A 17,447-nucleotide genomic window follows, 5' to 3' on the forward strand; every position below is an offset into this window, starting at 1 on the left:
CATGTATAGCTTGGAAGAAAGACGAGACAGAGGGGATATGATAGAAACTTTTAAATACATAAAGGGACACAACAAGGTAAAAGAGGAGAGAATATTTAAAAGAAGAAAAACTGCTACAAGAGGACATAGTTTTAAATTAGAGGGACAAAGATTTAAAAGTAAGGAAGTATTACTTTACTGAGAGAGTAGTGGATGCATGGAATAGCCTTCCTGCAGAAGTGGTAGCTGCAAACACAGTGAAGGAGTTTAAGCATGCATGGGATAGGTATAAGGCCATCCTTCATATAAGATGGGGCCAGGGGCTATCCATAGTATTCAGTATATTGGGCAGACTAGATGGGCCAAATGGTTCTTATCTGCCGACACATTCTATGTTTCTAGGTAGAACGCTACTCAGTCATCTGGGTCCAAGATCAACTGGGATAAGTGTGGGAGTCTCTGGGTGGGAGGAGGAGATCCTGGTTTTGATCTCCCGGGCACCCTTCCAGATCCCCAGGAGTCTACAAAAGTCCTCAGCGTTAAATTTGGGGGATTAGGGATTTCCGCCATCAAAATTGGGATAGCAGGCTTAAGATTACTGCTCAGAGAGTGGACCAGTGGAAAGAGTGGTCTTTGACCCTTAGGCCTCTTTCACACGGGTGTTCCGGAATTGCCCTGGATGCGTCGCGTGTGCATTGCGGGAAAACCGTGCGAGTAGGCACGCAATTGCAGTCAGTTTTGACTGCGATTGCGTTCCGATGTTCAGTTTTTTCCGTGCGGGTGCAATGCGTTCTATCTTCATTTAGCAGGACCTGCGCTGATGTTACCACGCTCATCACTTTCGAGTTCTCCTCAGTGTCCCGTAAATCCCGCGCCTGCGCCGTCCTGTTTAGTATTCGGCGCAAGCGCAGTGGGTGAAGGACGCGCGCCTGGAGCATTCAGACACCTAGGTGGTAGGGACCACTGCACTTTATGCCTAGTCAGCTCAGTGGTCAGGTACTACATGTGGCATGCACAATGTTTAGTCTCGAAGCAGCGCAAAATCCTCCCTGTGGATGAGGCGGTTAGGACCATGCTCTGAGACCTGGTGGGTAAATAGGGGGAAGGGTTCTATGGGATATGGGGGATTATTGGGGACTTTTGGGGTATATGAGAAAATCATTGGCTGGTTCATGGACGTCTGTTATCATGTACTGGGGGCATGGGATGCGGGACCAGCTCAGGGCCCCCCCAAAAATGTCTTTTTTTATGTGTGTTGTATTGTATTTGGGTGTTGGTGTGTGGGATTTTTGTAAGGTTTTTTTTGTAAGATTACTGTATTTTGCTGTGTGTAGGTAGGGTGCAACCGGATCAGGAATGTTAGTACATTGATATTGAAATTATAAATACTGTATATAGTTGGTATTCTGTAGGGGAGCGAGTGTTGGGTTGGACCGGTGTTTGTACCGTGCTGAGATGCATTATGTTCCGTATATTTGGTTTGTGTTATTATAGTGTGATTTTTGTATTTATGTTTTTAAAGTTTTAATAAAAGAAATTCAGGCTGTAGCCTTAGGATGAGAAGTAATACAATGTACACACAACTTTAGTGAACTTTTTCTGTAGACTCTTTCAATGGTACAATAAGTCTCTTCACACTAATTAAGGTGCTCTCTCCACAAGGAGTTAGTTCCCCCCTGACCTGTACATGCATTTTTTTTTTTATGTATTGGTTACAGATTTACGTTTGTATAGGCCAGGGATCAGCAACCTCCGGCGCTCCAGCTGTTCTGAAACTACAACTCACTTTCACTTTCATGGGAGTTACAAGAACAGCCAAGAAAGTTTGCATGTTGGGAGTGGTAGTTTCACAGCATCTGGAGTGCTGAAGGTTGCTGATCCCTGCGTTAACATTTCATTACGGACAAAATGTCTTTGTCTTTTAAAAGAAAAAATCTTGGCATGACCATTGCATATGAAACATTTCCAAGGTCCATGGAGTTGCTTATGTGTATGAAGGACAAGGAGAAATATTTCTTTTGACCAGCAGACTCTCCATTGTTCCCTGGGTGTGCCCAGTGTTAGAAAGCAACTTTACAGATCGGTGGCTGTAGATTTCATCTACCATGTCCTGTTAAGTTGTAGTCCTACAAGAACTGAATTACAATTGTCTCTCAATAGTCGTTAAATGATCTAAATTGGCCGCCAGCAACCTGTCCTAGAATGTGAGCATTACTGGTTCCCTCTACTAAGGGATGCACAAGGTTTTCTGGTTTGGGGCCACATCGGTTCAGTCTGGCAATGATGAGGGCCAAAAATAAATTTTAAAGGGGTATTAGCAACTGAAATACTGTATTTATGGCTTGTTGAACACACCATATACACCATTAATGTCTACTTACAGTTCCAGCTAATGGAAGAAATACATGAAAAATACATGTGAGCAGCCACAAGACCTAGACATACAGGTCTGTTACCAGATAGTTGGGGGCCGCACAGAATGGTATCAAGGGCCGCACGCATGTGGCGCACCCCTTCTCTACTTGCAGAACTGAGTGGCTCACTACATATTACGCTCTGGCACTTGAATACACTACTTATTGGTGACCGCTCATGTCAGGTTGTTGAGGAAGGGATGTTCCAGCACCTGTATAATCTAATTCATGGTGGATTATCAGTGTTTCTCTGTCTATTGGCAGAAACAGCAATTTTTTTTATATTTTTCACACTATTAAATAATCTTTTAGTAAATATAGATATCTGCTTACGTCTTGTATAGATAACGGCCGGTTCCCAAAGAAGTGTTCTGCGTTGTCTCTATGTAAGCATGTCCCGGTTTCCCTTGAGTCGTCGGTTTTGCTGACATTAGCATGAAGATGCGATCACCCGTCATTTTTGCTAAAAGTCAATTGTTTAGTGCAGATCCTCCCATCTCTGCATTGCATGGCCTTGATCACCCTCTAATTACTTTTGTAAGCTGTAAAATTCCACCTTGGGGCGCCACTGACTAGAACTTGTAATATTTCACACACACACACACACACACAAAAAAAATCAGCAAATATTTTTGTTTGTGGAAAGCGTCCATTCAAACAGCATGACCGCGTTATAGAGGCTTAATAGCAAGATAAAAGACAATATTGGTTTTCTGGGCTTGCCCCATGTGCCATTAGTGGGAGGCCTAGATAAAATAAAACTCCACTAGCTTTGCTCCGGTCTTCTCTCACCATAATATTATCTCACATGCCCGGTGCTAGAGATCAATACAGGTTGCATCAGTGAAAAGTGAGAAGCTTTAAATATTTGCTCAATTCTGCTGATTACTTTATATCACTGGATGCCAAATAGGAGATGGTGATCTACCTGTAGACCACAGAGCAGGGATTGGTAGATCTTGATGTTGAGCCACTAGTCTGTTCTCCTGGTTGGAAACCCACTTATAGGCAAATTTTTCATTGTGCCATCATCACCCAACCAACTTACGAAAGGGCTCCTAAAACTGACCCTACGCTTTAGATAGCTGGTGGTTGAGTGTGGATGTGTTCTCAGTAGGGTGAGCAAAATAAGTAGCTATCATACTCCTCTGGTGGTGGTTTACCTTCCCATGAGAACACTGGTCTTGGCATGTTGAAATTCGGCATGCCAAATCCATCTTTCCCCCCACATATGCCATGGGTGGGGAGAGTGGGGGACCCTCATGCACATAAGATGGTTGGCTGGTCCCAGCCTGATATCAGTGGGTTCAGCCAACGTTCTGCTCGTGTGTGTAACCAACTTGCCTACGTTCAAAATGGTCAAGTGCCGATTGACGATAAACACGTAGATTACTCTGGCCGATGCAAAGTATATGCAGAGAAAGAATTGCTATCGCATGTAATTCCTTCCTCGTTCAGTTGTATTGATTATCGTCAGCTTATTCCTGATTGCGCAGGGCCATCGATCATTTGCTGGCTGATCGGCAGCACAACCACATGTGACAATTACCTTGCTCCCAGTAAATGGCTTGAAAATATAGGCAGTAATATTCCCTTAAAGGGGTTCTCCAGGAATTTTAAAAATTAAAATACTTAAATATTACTTTATTATAAGTATATTCCCAAATACCTTTCATTAGTTATAATGGCTCGTTTTGTCTAGGGAACAATTATTAGGAGAAATAAAATGGCCACCGTCCTATTAGTACACACAAAACCTGTCCTAATTACACAGCAGGACAAGTTCACAACACTGAGCCAAAGAGCTGCTTCATCCTCCTCTCTGCTCTGCTTGTCAGGGATTATGGAGATCCTGAATTCAGTTTAATATGATCTTCAGTGGAATCTCTGTAGTAATGGAGTTCATGAGGAGATGTGAAGTACAGAGAGGAGGTGGGTGTCATGAGCAGCAGCTCTTGTATGCAGTCTCCATTAGCACAGCCTCACATTACTGCAGTCTTTCCTGTCTGACTCTGTACTTCATGTCTCCTCATGAACTCCATTCCTACAGAGATTCAGCTGAAGATCTTATCTGTATTTAGGAGTAGCGAAGAGGATGAGGCTAATCTTTACCTCAGTGTTGCGAAGTAACCTGTCCTCCTATGTGATTAGGACAGACTTTGTGTGTACTAATAGGACAGCAGCCATTTTATTTCTCCTAATGATTGCTCCCTAGACAAAAGAAGGCATTATAATTAAGGAAAGGTATTTGGGAATATATTTTTATAATAAACTAATATTTAAGTATTTTCCTTTTTTCAATTCCCGGAGAACCCCTTTAAGTCTCAACAGGTGCTAATACCTGGTGTGTTCTGGCACAACTTGATCTTGTATACACTCTAGCATAGAGCAAGGGGAAGGAGCAGCATAGTCTTGTACAGAGGTATCAGACTTTAACTTGACAATGCGTTAAATTACATAGTTGCAGCAAACTTTAAGTTGTATTAAAGGGGTTTAACAAATTAACTTTTGTTGTATTAAAGGGGTTTATCCGGGTTGTGCCATGATCCCGTACGGCAGCCACTTCCAGAACCACGTGCAGTACATTGGGCACATGATTCTAGCCTGGAGTTAGAACCCTCAGCACACGCGTCAGTCTGTATCTCTGGTTAGTGCTGTGATGAGAGATTCAAACTCACACATGTGGTCCGTATTCTAACCCTACGCTAGGATCACGTGCCGCATATGGTCCTGGAAGTGACCGCCACATGGGATTGCGGCGCAACCCGAGTATAACTCCCTTAAGTGTCACATTAAAATTTGCTATATCTGTATGAAGAAAGTATGGTTTAACAGAGCAAATTCAATCAGTAACTACCTCTGCCATATCTTATGTATTATGGAGGCAGTGGGGCCATCTGTGAAAGCGGCATGCAAAATCCTGCTGCACTCCATGTGCCTATCCCTAATGCAGAGGGTGAGGTCACACGTGAGCCCTGGAGCCTGAGATAGCCCAAATACCCCAAGTAAGGAGACCACTATTACAAATGACACGTGATATTTGGAAGTCCCTGTTTTCTATTTTGAATTGAATCCAAGAACCTTAAATCTTTAGAATGCAGTCGGACCACTCCAGGAACTTCTATAGACTTAAATAGGATGCAACAATGAGGTTTGGTCCCAGTAATTTTAACCTGGCTCCTTGGCTTTGACTGCAATGATCACAGAAAACCAGTGTATTTCCAGTACTTTACCAGTAGTCGCCTTATGGCTTCATGACCGATGCCAGTGAAGCTGCGTAACTATTGTAATCTGCAGCCAAATTGACAGATTAATGTTTGCAATGCTGTATTAGCGTGGCTTAACTTGTCAACTTGAATGAGATTTGCACGGCTAGTTTACATGCTCTGACGTCAGCTATGACTTGCAGTGGACATTAGTATTTACTCTGCTTGTTCTTGTTATTTGGTTGGGAATGGGCACAGTAGTGAAAAACACTCTACCAGTGCTACTTGAGAAGAACCTGAAAGTCCAGCAAATCCACCTAACCATAAAATTGAGGATAATGCACCGCTTAATGGAACTTAAGAATTTCCATGGTCTTCTCAAGGAAACCTGATTCTAAGGGGCACGTAGAACAGAGCCAATGGCACCCCATATATGCTTCTATGGAGATTATGTTCATAATGCAGCATCCTATGGAACATTTTTCTGTCTGCTCCATGCATCAAACTCCTATATGTTTCTGTATGAATTTGGTGACCTACAGAAATATAGTAGGATGCTATAGTGTTCAGTGCCTGTTTTATGGCTTTACAACCAGTAATACAGCAGTGTGCCCGTGCCAGAGATGTGTAGAGACTCCAATGGAACTGAAAAGAAGAATAAAGTCTCTAACCCTCTGGTTCGAAATCTTTTCCCTTAGGGCTCATACACACGACTGTATGTATTTTGCGGTCTGCAAAAAATACGGATGATGTCCGTGTTAATTCTGTATTTTGCAGAACGGAACAGCTGGCCCCAAATAGAGCAGTACTATCCTTGTCCGTAATGCGGACAATAATAGGACATGTTCTATTCTTTTGCAGAGCGGAAATACGAACACGGAGTATCTTAAGTTTTTTTTTTTTGCGGACCCATAGAAATTAATGGATCCGCAAAAAAAAAAAGGAACGGACTCAGAAAGAAAATACGTTTGTGTGCATGAGCCCTTAGACTAGTTCTCCTAGGTAAACTAGTCTCCAGCTCCTTGGAATAGCTCCGGGTTGGCAGTTTACTGACTCCTACTAGTTCAATGATTAATCGTTGGCACTATATCGTTTGTTTGCTTTATGGGCTCGACTTCTTCTTTTTTCAGATTTAAGTTATATTCAGGGCTCACTAAAACTATCCTCCATTTCACTACGGTATATTTCTGTCAAGGCTGATTTAACCTGTTCCTGTCATTGACGATACATTATATCTTGTGGTCATTTACTAACGTCTATCAAGAAGTTCTCACCAGTAGCTCCAAGGCCACAAAGATAAATGTGTGGCTATTGTAAAATCGGACGGTATAATATCCCTATCAACATAGATAAGTTTTTCTTGTGGTGTTTTTTTTTTAATGTCTTTTATGCACTTTGAATTTTGCACTTAACGTCATTTGTATAGATATATTGCTCATATGATGTGTTAGTGATTCCGCATAATGAATACATTGAATCCTTTTTTTTTTTACTTCGTTTCCTTTTGCAAAGAGTGATAATCATTTAAAAAAAAAGTTGTTTCCCACAAGAAACATCACCACGCTTCTCAAGAGGTGGCAATTGCAGGCCAATGCGATAAGGCTTCTTTCACATCTCCGGTTTAAATTCCATCAGCCTGCCGGAATTCTCTGGATCCGGCGCTGCCAGACGCAGACGGAATGTCCACCAGCCCTATTAAATATAATGGGATCTGGCGAAGATCCGTATGAATTCCGGCAGACAAGCTGAGAACTGGCCGGACGCAAACTGACGCATTCTGAGGTTTGTGTCCGGCTGATCCTCCATTTGTCTGCCGAAACCGCTATGCTGGAGTAGCTCCCACCATAATAACTGATCGGTTATCCACAGGATAGCAGATAAACATCTGATTGGAGGGGGTGGTCTGACTGCTGGGACCCCCCACAGACCATGAGAATGTGCCAAAGGCACATCATTCACTCCAGGGACTCAGACCCCATTCTCGTGATCAGTGGAAGACCCCCATCAATCAAATAATTGTACCTATTCTGTGGGTACGTAATAAGTTCTTATGGTGGGATACATAACTTCTTCTAGTGAAGGGGTTGAGCTGCGTTACCAGACATAGAACAAAGACAAAGGTAGCGATGGGGAGAAAAAAAGGAGAAGTGAAATAAAAATTTATGTCACAGTTGCTAATACTATTGCTTCCATCCTAACAATCTGATACCAAAGAGTCAGATTTGTTCCTATATTTTCCCCCTAATTACATCATAAACATTGGGTCAGATTTCACCTCCGTGTGTGGTAAAGTTGTGGTTCCTGTAGGGGTAGTCGTCTACAAACCCTTGCTGTGAATGGTTTGTTGAATTGTTACTAAAAAATGAATGTATCCATCAGTTCCGAATAGTAATCCTGGACTCTGGATACAATGTAGCCATATTTTACTGGTTATTAAATGTTCCTCTCTTTGTTTTTCAGATCAACATGAGCTGCAACGTTCTTCGCGGTTTCGGACAGCAATTGTTTCGTCGTAAGGTTGTGGGATCTGACTCTAAGGAGAGCAGATTGGCACGATGCCTCAACACGTTTGATCTCGTAGCTCTTGGAGTGGGCAGCACTCTTGGTGCCGGGGTGTATGTCTTAGCTGGAGCTGTGGCACGGGAAAATGCCGGACCCGCTATCGTTCTGTGTTTCCTCATCGCTGCTCTAGCTTCTGTTCTTGCTGGATTATGTTATGCAGAATTTGGCGCAAGAGTTCCCAAAACGGGCTCTGCCTACCTGTACAGTTATGTCACCGTGGGAGAATTCCTGGCTTTTATAACGGGCTGGAATTTAATTCTGTCTTATGTTATTGGTAAGTTAGTTATGATGTTAACTTCGATACAAATATTAGACCTATAAAGTGAATAATAATGCAGCCCGTGAAACACTGAACTTTTGCTAAAAAGTATGAAAATGTGGATTAGACCCATGGGATGGGGTTAAAATGCATGTAAAACCACAGTGGTTGAAACTTGAAGTCCACAGTAGAAATATGACTGTCCTCCTCAGATTTCTGATGTGTGGGGTTGGACTGACCCACCAGAGTACCAGATGATCCTCCAGTGGGCCCATAGGGATGCCATAGTGGACCCCAAAGATCCAGGAGGAAAAAATATAAAACTATTGTCTCCCTTTAAGCCAGTCACTTACCACTAGGGTCTATTTAATTTAAAACTTTTTAGACTTTGGGAGTTGGTCTCGAGTATAATTTCCTCTGGTGGGCCCAAGGAACCCCAGTCTGACATTGCTGATTTGGATTCCATGGTGCGTTTTTCCATTGCCCAGGTGACTACTGATGGCTCTGTATCTCAGTGTAGTGTCTATACAATTTAATATTGAGTATATAAGTACCTGCTGTAAAGTTCTGAATTCTAAACTTTTTCTAAACTATAAAATGACATTTCATTGTCTGTGTTGAGCAAAACCAGAGTCTTCTAGACATTCCAGCAGTTAATTACGGTACCTTACATAATATCCAATGCTTGAATATTGGAAGGCTGATTCTATGTGAAGAGCTTTCAGTGATTGTTCAGATCTGTCAAAGGAGGTGGTTACATGGATGCCAGTTACCAAGTGAAATATCACCTAAGATCTTCAGGATACCTTATAGCAGTATACACTGCCACTCCGATCCTGGCATATCCATGTGTCAATATTGAACTGAAGACCATTTCACATGAAAATTTCTTATATATGAGAAATATTTATTTCTGGGGGCAAGCAAAATGACTACAACAGGGTTTGCCAATCCTTTATTTTTTTATGTTTTTTGTCTTCTCACTTGCAAATCTGCCCAGATGTAGAGGTACATAGTCTTCTCTTGCATTGCCACATCACAAGGCTGAACTGCTATTTGGGCTTCCATGACAGTCCTTTTAGGAGCATATTGGTTGTCAGTCACCCAGCTTTCCCCAAAATAGTTCTAGACTAAAGTGGGATTATCTTTAACATGTCGCCCCCTTATCTTTCAGGCACCTCAAGTGTGGCCCGCGCCTGGAGTGCGACGTTTGACGAACTTATCGGCAGACAAATAGAGCATTTCTGTGAACAGCATTTTGCCATGAATTTGCCGGGGGTATTGGCCAAGTATCCCGACCTGTTCTCAGTCATCCTAATCGTAGTACTGACAGGTAAGGTTTATAAAAGTAGAAATTCTGGAGAGGACCAATCTATAGTCACTGACAAAAAATGGCTACACTGGAATAATTGACCTTGATTTTTAACAAGAATTACAGCTTTACAAGATTGTGCAACTTATTTTGATGACAAATTCCTTATGTAGGTGAATGTATTGATCACTAAGGGTCCTTGTCCGCAGGCAGATGACAGTATAGCACGTGGTACCGCTCTCGTTACATGTGGCAATCATTCTTCTACGGGTGAACATGTAGTCCTCGCTCAGTTTGCATTTGTTATCAGTACGTCCTTGTTTACACAGGGAGATGTGCTGCAGACAAATGATGATTTAAGATGCGATCATCTGACAAATGAGTGTTTGCGCATTCATCAGCTGATTGCGAGCACGTATACCTCATTGTGAAAAGGTCTTAAATATTACTGGTAGATGATGACACCAACATAAAGGGACACTTCCATCAGAAAGGGGTATAGTGTTAAACTAAATGGGGATCATTTATTATAGCCCCCTATGCCAGAAACTGGTGTGAAAAAAGTCACAATCCAACTCCATTTTTAACTCTGCTGCTGTTAAATTTGGCACAAGTGGTGTTCCTATGGCGCCCTCGCCACTGTCTGAGAAGAGGGATTGGTGGTGGCACAGTACGAGTAGGGTCATAAGCACCGGCACATTTACTGTAATTTACACCAGATTACTGGTTTAAATCCTGACTAGGCAGGAGAATGTGCCTAATTTTTTACAAGGTCTGTGCCTTATCATAAATTAAGCACATTAGATATAGAACAGGCATATATTGCAAGTACTTGACAAATGGCCCCCAATCTTCATTGGCCCCCATTTCAGCAGTACTATATAATTGAAAATGAAATACAAAGTATTGTCCTTCTGCAGCAGTCAGAAGAGGGGAAAAAAATCTCCTGTATAAGTAGGTAATCTATTGTCTGTTTACTGCTGCTGTGAAGGGATGATGCCATCTGCGGTGTAATCCCCATGATAATAGTAGATGTAGAATTGGCATGATAGTATGACCGCTCTGTTCTTCTCTTGATAGGCCTAGATAAAGATGCTCATACAAGAGTAGAAGAGCATTGCACTTATCAGTGTGATGATCTAATTGAGTCACTAATCCTCCTTCCTTCTCTGGCCACCGTGATGTTCCGATTGAAATAGTCAAGCGAGGAGGAAGTTAGTTAAGACAGGAAGTAGAATACATGGAGTTATTTCAAAGATTTATATCCAGAAAACCATCCACCTCTGTTTTTTAATTGATAATTTATTGAGAATACTCAGGCTGTTAATTTGTCAAAGCTTTTTTTGATGGACGTGTCCCTTTAGTCCTCCTTGGCGAGAGGGAGGTGATACATTAATATCCTCGGAGTACATTTACACACTGTTTGTTTTTTTTGTTTTTTTTTATTTCTGGTTTCGTACATGTGAATGAGGTTATTTTTGCAGAATGTGCATAGATTTTGTAATCCCCATTCTGTTTAACAGGAGAGTCAGTCATTTCACCAAAAAGTCCATCCATGCTCTCCTTCAAGGTCTGACCCATCACTTCTCTCAGACCTCCAGCACACTCACCTTTGTAACTAGTAAATCACATTAAAAGGTTTACATTAGATGGCACCTTGTTTTGACCAATCCCGGCATAGTCGTCATCATCATCTTCTTCCCTGTTCCTCAGCTCTCTTATCCATTGGAGTGAAAGAATCTGCTCTGGTCAACAAGGTATTCACATGTATCAATGTGCTGGTCCTGGCTTTTGTCATCGTATCTGGATTTGTGAAAGGAACAATTAAGAACTGGCAGCTCTCGGAGAATGACTTCAATGGAACCAACATTACGACATCAGACAAGTACGTTTTGGAAGCTCTCACCTGTTACCCTCAATATCCAATGAGCGCCTTGTATGTCATACGCGTAGCAGCTATTCACTTAGCGAAAGGGGAAACCATTCATAATGAAGCGGCCGGTGTCGTATGTCATACGAGTGTGAAGGTTTTAATGTTTGCACAAGCTTCTTTCAGTAATCTCATAGGGCTGACATTTCAGTGTGGGCCAGAGTCAGTGGGCTGAGGTATAATCATGACTACTGAATGTCACTGAGGCTTACTATAATCTTTGTATGCCTGGTGGTACTGGCAACCCTTCATTCAGGATATTGGGGTGGTTCCAACTTTTGGACCTCTAGTGATGGAAAACAGCCATCTCCCCTCCCTTAGCTTTCCCAGACAGAAGTATGTAGTGGTAGGTGTATTCCGATAGTATCCCTGATCCCTTCGACTGCTGTATTCAATACTTTAACTCTTGACAAATGTTTTGTTTCTTATAATCTAAGTACACAAGTCTGTTTGCTAATTAATCTATTTTTAATAGGAGGTCAAAGATACAGGACTCCAAAATTTTACATAGTTAGATGATAATATTCAGTCTACCTGCAGCCGCCACCTGCAGCTTAAAGGGGGTTGTTCCGTCAGAGACAACCCATGTCAGAATACAGCCCCCAGGACAATCATCGGATTGCCCCAAGCCCTGACACCAACGGCCCATTTCCCATGCAGTGGCCAGGGCAGGTGAAAGGTAGTATTACATGGCGGCCATTTAGATGAATGGTTGGCTATGTAATACATTGTTGGTTCAGATGCGCCAGAACGGGAGACACTCTTACGTATGCTCCTGGCTCATAGTAGGGTGTTTCCAGAGTGGGCGGACCCCTCCTCTTGATGTTCATAGGCCCCAACAACCTGTTTATGAGCTTGTTACCAGATTGCTGCATTACTGCATACTGTACACTAAACACCATAGAAAATCCAGTATGCTGTAAACTGTTAGGCCCCTTTCACACGGGCGAGTATTCCGCGCGGATGCGATGCGTGAGGTGAACGCATTGCACCCGCACTGAATACCGACCCATTCATTTCTATGGGGCTGTTCACATGAGCGGTGATTTTCACGCATCACTTGTGCGTTGCGTGAAAATCGCAGCATGCTCTATATTCTGCGTTTTTCACGCAACGCAGGCCCCATAGAAGTGAATGGGGTGGCGTGAAAATCGCAAGCATCCGCAAGCAAGTGCGGATGCGGTGCGATTTTCACGCATGGTTGCTAGGTGACAGTCTATTCACTGTATTATTTTCCCTTATAACATGGTTATAAGGGAAAATAATAGCATTCTGAATGCATAGTATAATGGTGCTGGAGGGGTTAAAAAAAATAAAAAAATTAACTCACCTTCTCCTCTTGTTCGCGTAGTTCCCGGTCTCTTCTTTAATGATGAACTACCAGCTAGGACCTGTGGTGACGTCAGATCACATGCTCCAATCACATGGTCCATCACCACGGTGATGGACCATGTGATTGGAGCATGTGATCTGACGTCACCAAAGGTCCTTTAGCCCACAGCTCATCATTAAAGAAGTAAAGAAGAGACCGGGAACTACGCGAACAAGAGGAGAAGGTGAGTTAATCTTTTGATTTTTTTTTTTAACCCCTCCAGCGCTATTGTACTATGCATTCTGTATTCAGAATGCTATTATTTTCCTTTATAACCATGTTATAAGGGAAAATAATAACATCTACATAACACCTAACCCAAGCCCGAACTTCTGTGAAGAAGTTCGGGTTTGGGTACCAAACATGCGTGATTTTTCTCACGTGAGTGCAAAACGCATTACAATGTTTTGCACTCGCGCGGAAAAATCGCGGGTGTTCCCGCAACGCACCCGCACATTTTCCCGCAACGCCCGTGTGAAAGAGGCCTTAAGCTCCCTCTAGTGGCAGCTTCAGGCAGACACAAATTAATAATTTAATGCTATAGTAATGCAGGAGATTGATACTTTGCTGTAAGTACCATGTGGCTCCATTGGTACACGATGTGTGTCAGGGTCTACAAAGTTGGACAGATTTGGTCATTGTGTAGTTTTGCAGTCTTGCTCCCTCTCTTAAAATCTAGTGACACTCACAATCAGATATTATAAACATTTTTCAGTATTACACTGGAGGGCACCTGGAATTATGGAGCTGGTGGATTTATGCCGTATGGTTTTGCCGGTGTCCTCTCTGGAGCTGCTACCTGCTTCTATGCCTTTGTTGGCTTTGACTGCATTGCCACCACAGGTAAGGGTACATGCGAGATGAGTGATGGAAATACATGTCTATTGTCCTTGGTTTTGTAATTATGTCTCTTTGGCTATTAGGTGAAGAAGTGAAGAACCCACAGAAAGCTATCCCGATTGGCATTGTCGCATCTCTACTCATCTGTTTTGTGGCCTACTTTGGGGTGTCTGCAGCACTCACACTTATGATGCCTTATTATCTTCTCGATAACAGCAGTCCATTGCCTGTGGCTTTCAATTATGTGGGATGGTCTGGGGCAAAATATGCCGTGGCTGTAGGATCTCTATGTGCACTTTCTACCAGGTAGGTTTTGTCATTTTTGCATACATAAAGTTGCAATGGGTTAAATATGGTAAATAGCAACCATCAGAATGTGACTGAACTAAATCCCGACCGACCCACACCTCTTCCCGTCTCAGGGCAGGACTGTATAGGTCACCTGCTCCACTGCATCCAACCACTGGCTTCAGCGCTGATATTTTCCCCAGCAGCACATCTCCGCTGAAGTCAGTGAATGGCTGCAGTGGCAGATGTGACCAAGTCCATACCTTGTCCAGAAGACAACAATCTGGGGACCGGAAGATGACTAATACGGAAATGGGCACAGGAACGGAGTGGCGGGAACAGGTAAGTAGTATGATCCCAAAATTGTTGTGGATAGCTCACCCCCTTCCTCTGTATGGCCAAGGTGCTCTAGCCAGAAAACTGATCACCCAATCAGTCAAGAGCAAGAAAAAATGAATAAAGAAGTGGCTGGCACTCACTATATGGTTCACATCAACAGCAATTTATTAGCCTCTCACTCAATATTGGAGTGTGGACAGCATAGATAAAACAATATAAAATCAACACAATACAATTGCAATAATAAAAATCTAAAATGTACAGTACACTGATAATAGGTAGAGAAGTGGTCCTCTTAATATCTCAAGCCACCTGGTAATTAATCTGATGCTTAAATATAATGGCAAGAGTTCTCTCGTGCTTGAAGCAAGTGTTATAGGTATCTTCTCAACACAGCAAATGTAAATCCGGATCTCTAGTTGGAAAATGCTGGCTCTTTATATAAGGCTGAATGTAAACGTAGGAACCTCTAAATTTCCACGGTAAGTGCACGGTGGACTATATGCTTGATACTGATGGTAAATGATGTAGGTATCCTATCAACACAGCGTGTAAGTCCAGATATGTTGTTGGAAGTACTGGCTCTTTAAATGACACTCGATGTTATCATAGAAGCCTCTAGCTGCCCATAAATATGGACAGTGGAACTTTTACTTATGCTGGAAAGTCTCCGGTCCCTCCGGTATTCAGTGCTGTGGGGAATGGATATGCTTACCGGTAAAGTTGAAAGTCCCCGGCAGTCCCGTCTCCCAGCTTACCGCACCGCTCCAAAATGCTTCCGGCGTCCGCGCTGCTTGGTATCTGTCCCGTGTTTGATCCAAGGTATCGCGGGACTTGGTTGCTTGGTTCCGGGTTCCTGTGAGAGGTACTCACGTTGAATTGGAAGAAGTGGAGCGCTCCAATTTTTAAAACTTCTTACAAGATCTTGATCATGTCAATATCCTTATGGTGAGCAGAGGTATGACGCCAGACGCGTTTCGAGGATTTCTCTCCTCTTCCTCAGTGGCCATAACTCTGCTGCTACAACACCTCCTTTTATGTCTCCATGGGTACTCTGCAAAATCTGGAATGGAACCGCTTTTCAACATGTTGCGGTTTTGATGCGTTTTGTATGCGTTTTTTTTTTTGTATTGCATGCGTTTTTCTTAAATTTAGCATCTTGTTATCATAATAAACACTGGTGGTGGAGGACAGATCACTAGTCCCGTTCATTACATAATAAAATATATAAAACTTTGTAAGACTGTTAAAAATTGGTAAAATTCATTAAAATAGGATATAAAAAGTGGATACATTATGATTAACTGTATTAAAAAAGGAAGTCGAATACACAAGTTGACAACATCATGATCCTCTATTCTTCATAGTTCAATATCATTTTGAAACCTTTCAGTGTAATATGTGTAGGAATAGGGAAGTGTGCCTTTCAACAAGAGGGGGTCACAGCGCCGATAAACGGCCAAGCATGTGATCCCCTGTTGAACGAGAGGCACACCCCCCAGGGATCATAGGAAGCCAAAGATCTCTATTTCTGCATTCAAGCCTGCTGGCATCATGCTTCCAAAATCATAGATTTTTTTGGATTCCGCCCTTGACATCCGTTCAATGTGGTTTCCCCCCCTCCAATGTTTGTCAATCTTTTCCAGGGCTACAAAAATCAGTCCTGTTGGGTCTTGTCCGTGTGCCTCTTTAAAGTGTCTTGAGAGTGAGTGCTTAAGGTAACCCTTCTTGATATTTGAAATATGTTCAGATACCCTCACTCTCAAGGCCCTTTTTGTCCGTCCAATATATTGTCTTGAACACGGACATTGTATGAGGTAAATCACACTGACTGAGTTACATGTCAAGAAATGTTCTATTTCCCATGAGAATGAGTTTTGGGTAGAGACCACCTTTTTAGTCGTTCTTGGAATTTTGCCTATCCTGCAGCAAATGCACTGTCCGCATTTGTAAAAACCTTTTAAATTGGTCAATCTACCAGATCCTGATGTTTTGGTCTGCTTTGTCTTAATGGAGGGGGCCACTTTTATACCTAAATTTGGTGCCCTCATATATGTTATTAGTGGTTTAGGCGGTATTAATCTTCCTATAATCTTATCCTGCATTAAATGGTGCCAATGGCGTTTGATTATTTCTTCCACTTTTTTTCTTTGTGCTATATAAGGAAGAGTAATCCTAAATTGGGTATCTATATCATTGTTCTGTGTTGTTTTTGTTGCGAATAGTGAACTTCTTGGTAGTTCTCTAACTTTTTCTAGTGCACCCTCAAGTATTTTACTCGGATATTGTTTTGCCAAAAATTTGTCTCTTAAATGCATTGCTTCTACCTCAAACTGTGACTCCTCGGTGCAATTTCGTTTGAGTCTACGAAATTGTCCGAAGGGCACATTCAGCAGCCAATTCGGCAAGTGACAGCTTGAGTGTAGGATAAATGCATTTCTGGCAGAGGGTTTCTCAAAAGTTTTACAAATATACTTGTTTTCTACTTTCCTGACTGCCAAGTCTAGAAATTCAATTTCGACCGTAGCAGTACTCTGTATAAAAACCAGGTTCAGGTTATTATTATTGAGTTCCAATATAAATCTCTCCAGGCTCTTTTGATCTCCTTTCCAAATTAACATGACGTCATCTATATAACGCCGCCAGAGCACCAGGTCCCCCCCTCCATGCAAATCAATAGCCCCCTGCTCCCATTGAGCTAGAAACAGGTTCGCATAGCTGGGGGCGAACCTGGTGCCCATGGCGGTTCCTCTGGTTTGTAAATAAAAACTTCCTTCAAAATAAAAATAGTTGTGCTGTAAGATGTGTTTGATCCCCTCTAGAATAAATTCCAATTGTTGTGTCTTTATGTCTTTGCTGTTCTCCAGTTGTGCTTTAATATCCCTTATCCCTTCCTCATGGTCTATCACCGTGTAGAGAGACTGGATATCCAAGGTGGTCATGATC

General features: G+C 42.4%; 1 protein-coding gene across 1 annotated transcript in view; it reads left to right on the plus strand.

Moving 5' to 3' along the window:
• SLC7A1 (solute carrier family 7 member 1) overlaps nt 1-17,447 on the plus strand; it is a 55,670-nt gene that overhangs the window by 19,626 nt on the left and 18,597 nt on the right. Inside the window, exons 2-6 of the mRNA XM_040426167.1 lie at nt 8,060-8,435; nt 9,595-9,753; nt 11,446-11,617; nt 13,750-13,877; nt 13,958-14,180. Of these exons, the coding sequence (XP_040282101.1) occupies nt 8,066-8,435; nt 9,595-9,753; nt 11,446-11,617; nt 13,750-13,877; nt 13,958-14,180 (1,052 nt within the window). The 5' untranslated portion in view covers nt 8,060-8,065. The remainder of the gene's footprint in view (nt 1-8,059; nt 8,436-9,594; nt 9,754-11,445; nt 11,618-13,749; nt 13,878-13,957; nt 14,181-17,447) is intronic.

This window comes from Bufo bufo, chromosome 3 (genome assembly GCF_905171765.1).
Source record: "Bufo bufo chromosome 3, aBufBuf1.1, whole genome shotgun sequence".
NCBI lineage: Eukaryota > Metazoa > Chordata > Amphibia > Anura > Bufonidae > Bufo > Bufo bufo.